This window comes from Cupressus sempervirens, chromosome 3, assembly GCF_028749045.1.
Source record: "Cupressus sempervirens isolate cs-2001-9-10 chromosome 3, ASM2874904v1, whole genome shotgun sequence".
In the NCBI taxonomy this organism is placed as follows: domain Eukaryota; kingdom Viridiplantae; phylum Streptophyta; class Pinopsida; order Cupressales; family Cupressaceae; genus Cupressus; species Cupressus sempervirens.
In genome coordinates, this window is record NC_143120.1 from 699,581,788 (window position 1) to 699,591,720 (window position 9,933).

At 32.2% G+C, this 9,933-nt stretch overlaps 1 protein-coding gene across 2 annotated transcripts in view; it reads right to left on the reverse strand.

Annotated features, from left to right (window-relative positions):
• LOC149568666 (membrane-associated progesterone-binding protein 4-like) overlaps positions 1 to 1,627 on the reverse strand; it is a 106,283-nt gene extending 104,656 nt beyond the window's left edge. Inside the window, exon 1 of one of the 2 annotated variants that reach the window (XM_089821546.1) lies at positions 1,467 to 1,627. In XM_089821546.1, the coding sequence (XP_089677672.1) occupies positions 1,467 to 1,499 (33 nt within the window). In that variant the 5' untranslated portion in view covers positions 1,500 to 1,627. The other variant, XM_089821545.1, reaches the window with a different exon arrangement.
• Positions 1,628 to 9,933: the final 8,306 nt, after the last annotated feature.

Genomic DNA, 9,933 nt, shown 5'->3' on the forward strand with positions numbered 1-9,933 from the left:
GAAATTATCTCCTACTTATTCCATTTTCTTCAATTTATGGGCAAAGGGATTGGGAGTGCTTATTTTTTTAACTCATCACTGTCATGGGCTAGTCCTAGAACACATGTGTTCACACCTGCTTTATTGTGTTTCAGTTTTAGAAGGGTTTGGTAAATTCCGGCAGGGTAATGGACATTGATAGCGGACTTTTTCAGGGCTTAGCTCTTTTGGGTATATCATGTTATATTTACTATTAATAAAATACTGATATGTTACTGATAAAAAAAAACATTGTCAAAATTCAAAACTTGACAAGGTGAGCATTGTGAACATGCAGATCCCACATACACCTCAAATGGAGCCAATTTCAATTCAAATTCAAATTAGTTGGAAATTTAATTGTATGACTAAGTTTTTTAGTGCAAGTGGTCTTACATGGACAGCTAATTTCAGCATGTCGTTAAGAGGTGTTCTATAAAATCTTAGTAGAGATTTCAAATTCAAATTTGTATGTGAGGCAAGTGGGACGTAAATTGGGGAAATGAAATACAAATATAATTTGGTGGAAGAAAAAGAAAGGGTGTTGAGTTTTATTCGTATTTTTACAGGTTTGAAAGTGGAGATTGGAGAGCTTGAAGGAAGGCTTTCGGGAAGCCTTTTGCTGCTGCAAATGCACTGTTGTTGCAGGTCTATGGACAGACCCAAATCAGATTGGAATAATGTAATAAGAAGCCAAAATGCTTGGCATGCTGTTGTGTAATGTTACTATGAGTTTCACTAAGAAATTTCCCCTAGTTTCGTTAGCATAATTTTGATATTGAATTCCTCTTATTTTCTGTAGTAAAACTTATTAGAGTATTTGAAGTGTGTTATAGGTGGAGATTGAGGGGTTTACGTGCTCATACATCAACTTGTGTAGCAATAGATCCTGAAAAATTCAATGCCTGACGAAAAAAAAGGAGCGAGCTTCGGAGCTTCATAATAAAAATAAAGCAAATTCTAAACAGAAAAACTAAAAGATGGCTGACGGAATCCTAAACGTCGAGAGCTAAAATCGCTCGTTAGACATCAATAACAGCTTCCGCTACACGTCACGGATACATAAAATAGCAGCAATTAGTAAAATTGCACAAAACCTAGGCAGAAGAAAACAAATGGCGTCAAAATCAACAAAATGGGACTTCTGGGATAGAGAATAAACGTGGAAACTAAATGTTTCATGATAAACATAGATTTGAAGTTAAGCTCCACAACATTATTTCCTCTAGGGCATAAAATAATATTAAACAACAGAATTCTTAAAATCTCAATGCATTACATTTGAGCAGCACCTGACTTAAGAAAATGATAGCAGCTCCAAGAAAATAAGTACAACAGACTATATTAATGTCATATAACGAAATGAATTCCATTGAATACGATAAATAATGTTTCAGAGATACAAAAACTACAACATGAAAATCACTCGTATTATATTTAACACATACGGGTGGCATTGAGGGTCTGTTGCCGATGTACATGATAATTGTAACAAGTGCAAGTGTTACAACGAGCCCAATAGAGGAGGGGGATGTTATAATTTGTAGGGATGTTATTTGCTGCGCTTTTCTGATTTTTTCTAGCGATGAGAGTAAGTGGTTTACAGATTATATGAGCAGGTCAAAGCTAAAATCAGAACGACAGAAAAGATATCAGAAGATTTTGACAGCAACATCGGGGTTAAGCAAGGGTGTCCGCTTTCTCCAACACTATTCGGGCTCTATATTGACAAGTTAGAAGAGTGGATAAACAAGACCAATGGTGAGGGGGTGCAGCTGGCCCACTTCATGATAAGATTGCTCTTATATGCAGATGATCTCATAATTCTTGCTAGAACAGCTAAAGGTCTGAAAGAGCACTTGAAAGCACTAGAATTTTTTGTCATGATGTAGGAATGCAAGTTAACACTAGCAAAACCAAAATTATGATCTTCTCACTAAAGAAGAATAGGGGCATACAAGACAAGTTTCTGTTTGAAAATAGCCCCCTTGAGATTGTGGAAGAGTACAAATACTTGGGCATCGATTTTCATAACAAACTCAACTGGGATACTTGTAGATCGAAAAGGATCCAAGGGGGCTGGAAGGCGTTATACTCTTTACAAAACAAGTGCAGGAACGCAGAATTATGGGATTGGACGACCATGAAAATTCTGTTTGGTTTGCTGGTCACTCCGGTTATTCTATACGGATGTGAAGTGGGGTGGTAGTATGTCCAAACAGAAATGGCGGCAAGTAGAAAGAATTCAAAAACACTTTATTACATGCAATCTTAAAGTCAAGACCATAGTTCCGTATGAAATCCTTTTGGCGGAGGTGGGTTCCTTTCCATTAGAAGCTGTCGCATTGATCCGAATGCTAAGCTATTTAAAGAAAACCCAAGGTCTGGAAACACATCGTTGGCCCAAGTTGGTAATAGAGGAAAAACTTGTGAGAAGGAAAAGCACATGGATGAAACAAAATGACAAATGGATGCAAAAATGGGATATCAACATCCAAACTTGCCCGGATAACATTAAAGAAATAAAAAAATTTGTTAATGAAAAATTTCGCAATATTCTGTGGACAAGACACATATGGCGGAAAAAATCTTATTACACTAAAGAATTTAATCCCACTTCTAGTCATGATGAAAAGGCCTATATAAGGGCACCTATTAACTGGAAAACAAAAATGTTGATGGCACAAATTAGAACTAGTTCACATGAGCTGCGATGTGAAATTGGTAGATGGCAAGTTCCAAAGGAAGAGTGGGCAAACAGAACATGTTTATTCTGCAATATGGGAACAGTGGAGATAGAGCAACACTTTGTCATGGAATGTTTGGCTTACAACGACATCAGATCTGATTATACAAAAATTCTGCAGAATAGGGACTTCAACTATTTATTTAAGGAAGATCAAGTGAAGAGAACAACGGATTTGATTATCAAAATTCAGAGAAGAAGAGACAAGTTAACCAAAACTTTGCAACTGACTAGTTTGGCTCCTGACTCGGGAGGGCGATTACATGGATCCCATAGACTACTTTAGTCTCGTGGACGTCATTAAAAAATATCATATCATATCATCAGTGTCTTATTATTTTTGTTCTTCCGCACCGCCAGTCGAGATCAGATAACAGGAGGACTGTTCTCGGCCATCTTAATCTCTCTCTACTTTCAATTCAAAATGAAATGACGAATTGACTATCAGAGTCGATGGTGTATCTGAGCTTGGTGTGGATCGAACGCTCGACCAACTCAATGGGAATTCAGTCTATATTCCCATGTCGCCTTATTTTAAGCCAGCTAACTATCGACGACCAAATATTTGGCCCTTGACTTCTTTGGCATTGTTGTAAGTAAATATTATTAGTCCAACTAATGTTCCCCGTTGCTGCATTTAATTAATTTTAATAAATACATTGATTGTCTTTCTAAAGTTTTAAAAAAAATTATTTTTAAATTAATTTTTAATAGATTGTTTCTTATTCTAATTGGCTCTTTCTAATTTTGCCCAAGGTTAAATTATTTTTTCAAACTAAAAAATAAGAATAAAAACATATAGAAGATTTTGAATGGAATTCTAGAATTTTCGATCATAGCGGAGAGTGCGCTTGAAATTTAGCAAAGCAAATCTTCTTAGAGGTTCAAAAACCCTGGTTCCACCTTGATGTCAGGGTCAGGATTATCATAATGGAATCTTGTGGGTTTAAAATCCATGAAATTGGGCGAAATTTTTTTGGAAGGGGAAAAAATGCTCACTCCATGTTGTGCCAGAAGATGCGCCTGCCATGGCCAGAGACACATCTTTTGTATATTTGATATCCCTCTTTGCTTAAATACTTAGTTTCTTTTCTTCCCTAGAGAGCTCACAAAAATGCCTCAAATAATCTTTCTGAAATCTCTTCCCCATGCCCCTGTTTTTCCATCTGCAGAGAATGAATTAGAAAAAAAGAACTCAATTTTGTAGAATTGGTTGCGCTGCAAAGGTTAAATGTCCCAAGTTGTCCCCTTTCAAACATATTCCCTAAATGTCTACTTCCTATTTGTGCTTCATATCATGCACGAGCTGGCATTTTCTTGAATGTTTATGCTCCCACGACTCTATATTCACACAGGTAGGTAGGATGTCAAAAAGAACATAAATAGTAGGCACAAAGACCTCATTTCTCATATTGGTTTGCTAAGCAGTTTATGTACTTTGCTTGCATATTCATAGTTTGCATAAATGTCTATGTTATTTGCATTTGCATTGATGGATGTTCAATGCATTTTGTCGAACGGTTCAGTTGTCTTGTCTATGCTTCCCCATTTTGCGTACATGTCTACTAAGGCAATTAAAACTACACCGTTTGAAGACATTCTTACGTCTTTAATGCTTTGGTAGATATATAAACCTTGTTGTGCTCGGTTTGCCACAATTTCAAGCTTGATTTAAACAATCTTCTAATTCAAAAGATGGAATTTTCTATCTGTTATTATAACCCAATTCACCAAATCCTATCTCCACTCATTTAATTTTAGATATGCATCAACGTTTAGTAAACAAAGGAAGGAATCTTCATTTTTAAATTAAATTTTATGCACATTTTCCCTCTTATCCCTTAAAACAAGCTCATACATATTGTTAGTCTCCCCTACCTAGAGGCTAGGATTAGCGTTTTCATTGCACAAAACAGATTTAGTCTACCTTTCAGGAATAGTGCAATCTCAACTTATTCTATAGAATTTTGATTTTTGATTTTTTTTCTATTGACAATCTATAGATACAAGAATTGGATGTATGGTTTTCCTTATAAAACATCGTGAAGTTTCTAAACATTGGCTAGTACTATTTATGTTTAGCCCCTTGCCTCATTGTACAGAGTAGACAATTGTTTTCACTTTGTCACTTTCAGATAATAATTAAATTTAAAACTATGAAATCATTTTATTCTATGATTTTTACTAAACTCTATACAAACTCTTTTATTAAAATGATTTTTGCTTTAATTTTTACAATGTTCTCATTGCAAACTTTCCTAGCAAGAGGTCTTGCTGGTGAGTGCAATTGTGTGTCCGGTAGGTCGTTTGTAGCTTCTTGCAATAAATGTGATGTGAATCTTTTTGTTAAATTTGATATAGAAGGACAAGTTTCCCTTTAAATGTTTATCTTACATAACAATCTCTTTCAAATGTGCTACAAGCACTAAGATTTGAAAACTTAATGAGAGAAGTTTTTATTGTGAAATTGAGGTTTTAAAGCACGAAGACCAATGTGCAACTTAAAAATGAGTTCTATTATTGAATTCATTTTATATTAAATGCATCCATAAATATTATTGAAAGATAAGTAAAATGATAATTGGGGGGAAAGCTTGGTAATGATAGAGGAAGGATAATGTAAAAATATTTTTAAAATTAAGGCTTTTTTAAAATAAAAAAATTAATATAAAATTATAACAAAATTTAAGATAGAAAAAGTGTAAATTTTAAAAGTTTAATAATTTGTATTATCAATTACTAATTAAAATTCATCTTAAATTTTAGCTTCTTAGATCTTTACTTAAATTTTATGAACAACAAAAACACATGATATATGTTTTACAATTAGTCTTTACAAAATCCATTTTAATGATCCATCATAAATGCTTAAAAAAAGCTATTTACAAAATATATCTTAATTTTTAATAATAATGTTTATATAATTTTATAATTTTTGAAATCTGTATAGTAATAACTATTTTTATAATTTATGGGATATATTATTTCTATTAAAATATTATTAAAATTATATTAAGTAAATTTAATTCAACTTTTTCAGTCAAAACATTACGAGCTGAGCTTTCATTTGATTTCAAATTTGTGACTTGGATACCCTATTCAATTTATTATTTTGTTCTTGTTACTAAATCAACTAATTAAATAAAACAATTACGCACTTTCCTCAAAGGCAGGGACTCTAGCTCAACTAGAGCTCTTGTTATTATTATTATTATTGTTATTATTATATTTATATTTATATTTATATTTATATTTTTTATTTTTTGGTTTTTGGGTTATGAGGTGTAGCATTTTACGCCTAATCTTTTTCATTAAGAACCAATAACTAAGGACTAAGGGGTGTCTATTTTGTCAAACTTGTCTCGATCTTGGCCTCATCTCTTTTAGATGTCGAGGGCCTTGCACTCAACAAGACTAGGCTCTTTGTGAGTCTTTCAACTTCTCCAGTAGACCAAGGCACCTTTTACTAAACTACATGTTTTAAGTAAATATATTTCTACATTCAATATATTTAGCCGATAGGCTTTTCCTATGAGGTTGCTTGCAACCAAAAATTTACTCATGATGGAAAATGACTGTCAGTAAATGTTTTTGACTCACATGTAAATGGTTTTAGACTATGTAATCTTAATTGTGTTGAATGATTAAAAGTAGAATTTTTTTACCACAAACTATCATCATGATTATTATTGTGTTCAATTCGAATTCTAATGTCCCTATAATGATTTGAATAAAGATTTAGTTAAAACTAAATCTTCCATCATTTACGTTAAAACTTGTTATCATGTTCAATTTGAATTCAAATGCCCCTAGAATGATTTGAAGAAAGATTTAGTTAAAACTAAATCTTTCATCATTTACGTTTAAACTTGAATTTGGAAATTGTGTTCGATCTTCGATAAGATTTCACTTGACCATTTTTTTATGTCTACCTATTCACACCTACAGAAAGGAAAGTATTAAAATTGTATAATTTTTGAACCTTCAAAGAGGTTAGTCATGTGTATATACCTCTATTCTATATTAAAAAAATTAATTCTAGACTATTAATTTGAAATCTTTTCTTTAATTTTAGATCTCTTCAATTTTTCTTTTCTAATAAAACCTATCAGCGTACCCCTTGCACCTCTTTTTGGTGCAAGTGCTAGTTATAAGTATATTTAGATATAATATGAATAAATATCATTTGAACATTTATACAATTTTATTAACATGTTAAAAAATAATAAAAGAAATGTATAGTTATAAATATAAGTAGATGTTCATATACTTAATATTTATGGCTAAGATTATATTCATTAGCTAACAATCTAGTTATTATTATTATTGTTATCGTTACTATTATTATTATTGAGATGATGGATCACACACAAACATAGATACCAAAAATGGAATACAATCTTGTTCAAAATCATTAGAATCAAATATATTTAAATATAAGTAGATGTTCATATACTTAATGTTAATGGTTAATGATTGTATTCATTAGCAAAACAACCTAGTTTTCTTCTTTTTGAGCTCTTTGTTTTACTTTCTATTTAAAAATTGGAATATACCACTCACTTTCAAGACCAATAAAGGGTCAAGATTACTAATTCACCTCAAGGGTGAAGAGCATACTCTCCTACCAAAAAATGAGACCTAATCGCACATTTTATTTTCTTAAAGAAATGAAACAACTTGTATCAGTCGCACATGAAAATGAAATCAAATACATAAAAGATGTTGTTTTGTTTTGCTTGCTTTTGGGCAGGCCTACAACAAGATTAGTAGCCCTTTTTAGCAAATATAAATCTTTGACATGGGTTCTTTTAATGGTAAAATAGGCAAGCAATTTAGTTCATCTTGCTTGTCAAAATTGTGATTTGAAATTATGCCTTCTTTTATGGAGTTCACTGACTTTTTGAGGCAAATCATCATTTCTTCCTCCTATACCATTTACATATTTGTTATCATCATTTCTCTCTATCTTTCATCCTCGTTTCATCATGATTTTTCTTTCTTTGACTTGGTTCTTATGCTATATCTTTCTTGGTCAGACTTAGTCAAACTTAGGAATATCTTCATTGCTAGTGGTCAAAACCTGGTTCTTGATCTTTAATTGCTAATCTATCATTATGGACCTTATCTTTGCTCAAATATTTGATCATATGTGTCTTATTTATGTATCTTATATACATCATTTCAATTTTGATCACAAGGGGGAGGAATATCATATCAATCTTTGAAGGTTGCAAATTGATTATGTTATATCTATCTATCTTGTTGCTCCATTCTAGGGAAGGCTCTTGATCTATCTATCCTACTATTTCATTATGGGGTAGAGTCTTTGATCTACTTCTCTCTAACATTATAGTACTTATCTTATCATTATAGGTCTTAACTTTTCTTGATTTATTTGTTTCAAATGTATCATTTCGTATCTTATCATTATGGGTTCTATTTCATATAGATCTATCTCTCTATGCTTCATTCAATGAGGTTTGGAGTCAACTCTCTTATCTATCAGTGATCTTGACATCGTCATTCTTTGGCTTAATGTGTTCCCAGATTGCTCACACATTAGTCAAAGAGGAGCAAATGTAACTACCCAAAAATGGTCATCTAAACCATGAGCCCCCTTTCTACATTTTACTCTATGATCTCATTGTATGCTTAATCAATTTTGTATATTTTATCAATCATTTATCATTGATCAAATTCTAAATTAATATTTTATTTGATTATATCCTATGGTTTGGACATCATATCCTAAGTCTAATTTAATTAAAATAACTTGTCCCCTTTTAATTAAATAAAATTCTCAAATCCCACTTTATTCCTATATCAACACATAAATAAATTTTCAATTTTTTAAAATAAAAAGAAAAATTGAATTTGTCTACATATGGAGGTACACATTCTTAATGGATAAATATTTCTATTTTAAATAACTTTAATTCTCCTCCACACATATTTTTCCTCTTAAACACATCCATTGATTTTGCCTCTTGGAAGCTTGTGCACAAAGTCAACATGGCATTAATCCTCCACCGTAGATCTTGCCTCTTAATCCCCATCACCTAATTCTGTTTAGAAGGAGGCTCTCTCCTCACTCTCTCAAATCCATCTAGAGTTCATGCTAATGTTATGCTATTATTTTCTTCTTGGATTCTTCTTGCATCTTGGCATCTTGGATAATGGTGACTTTGGCAACTTAGGAGCTCTCATCTTGCATCCATGGTAGACTATCTTGATTTGTGCTAAGGTGATATTGTTACTTTGTCATTTGATTTGTAGTACCTCCCCCATTTGACTTCTTTAAGTCATCCTGATGGATGCAACCTTATTGACCTCTCCTTTAGAACGGATCATGTTTGGGACCATGAGTGGTCTACACCCTTGAGGTGATTGGATTTATGTTACTGTATCGGTTACTTTGATTATGCTTATGACTGATATATGAGATTATGATGTGATTTATGGTTCACTGAGGTTTGTGCCAGTGGTTACCAGGATCAATTTGGTATCATGATGTTGTTATGTGATTACCCTAAGATGTGTGTAGAGATTGCATTGTGTACTATTACCATGCTACACTAGACTAGGGTCCTGTAGTAGTAGTTAGTCATATTTTAGATTGTGTTCACTTATGTGTTTTAAGTGTCTTTTTATGTTATTTAAACAACTATTATTAAATACTTAAATAATTAGAAATGGATTGTCAATGTTGGATTCATTGGTTATGTGTTGTGGATATTTACCTTGTTACTCTTGTTATGTTTTACATTTGAGATGACCTGAGGGTCAGATGTTATACTTTGATTTCAGTATCATAGATGTTAGACTTCTATGTTGTCTAGTTGATAATATCTATATGATGATGTCATTTTGAGATGATAATATGTTTTATGATGATATCTAGTTATTTGGTATTTGGACATATCTCTGATTATGTTATGTGATGGATTTAATGCTATGGTTATTTACTTCATTCTTGCTTCATTATGCTATATGCGAACGTGAGTGATGTAAATGGATTATTTCAGTATAATTGAATAAATGGTTGAATTAGTCATTTAATACATTTATTGCTTTGGCTATGTTATTATATGTAATTGCACTTGATTGTGTCATTTAGTGTGCACGATTTATATCTCTGTTAATGGCACATGGAGTTAGTGATTCAA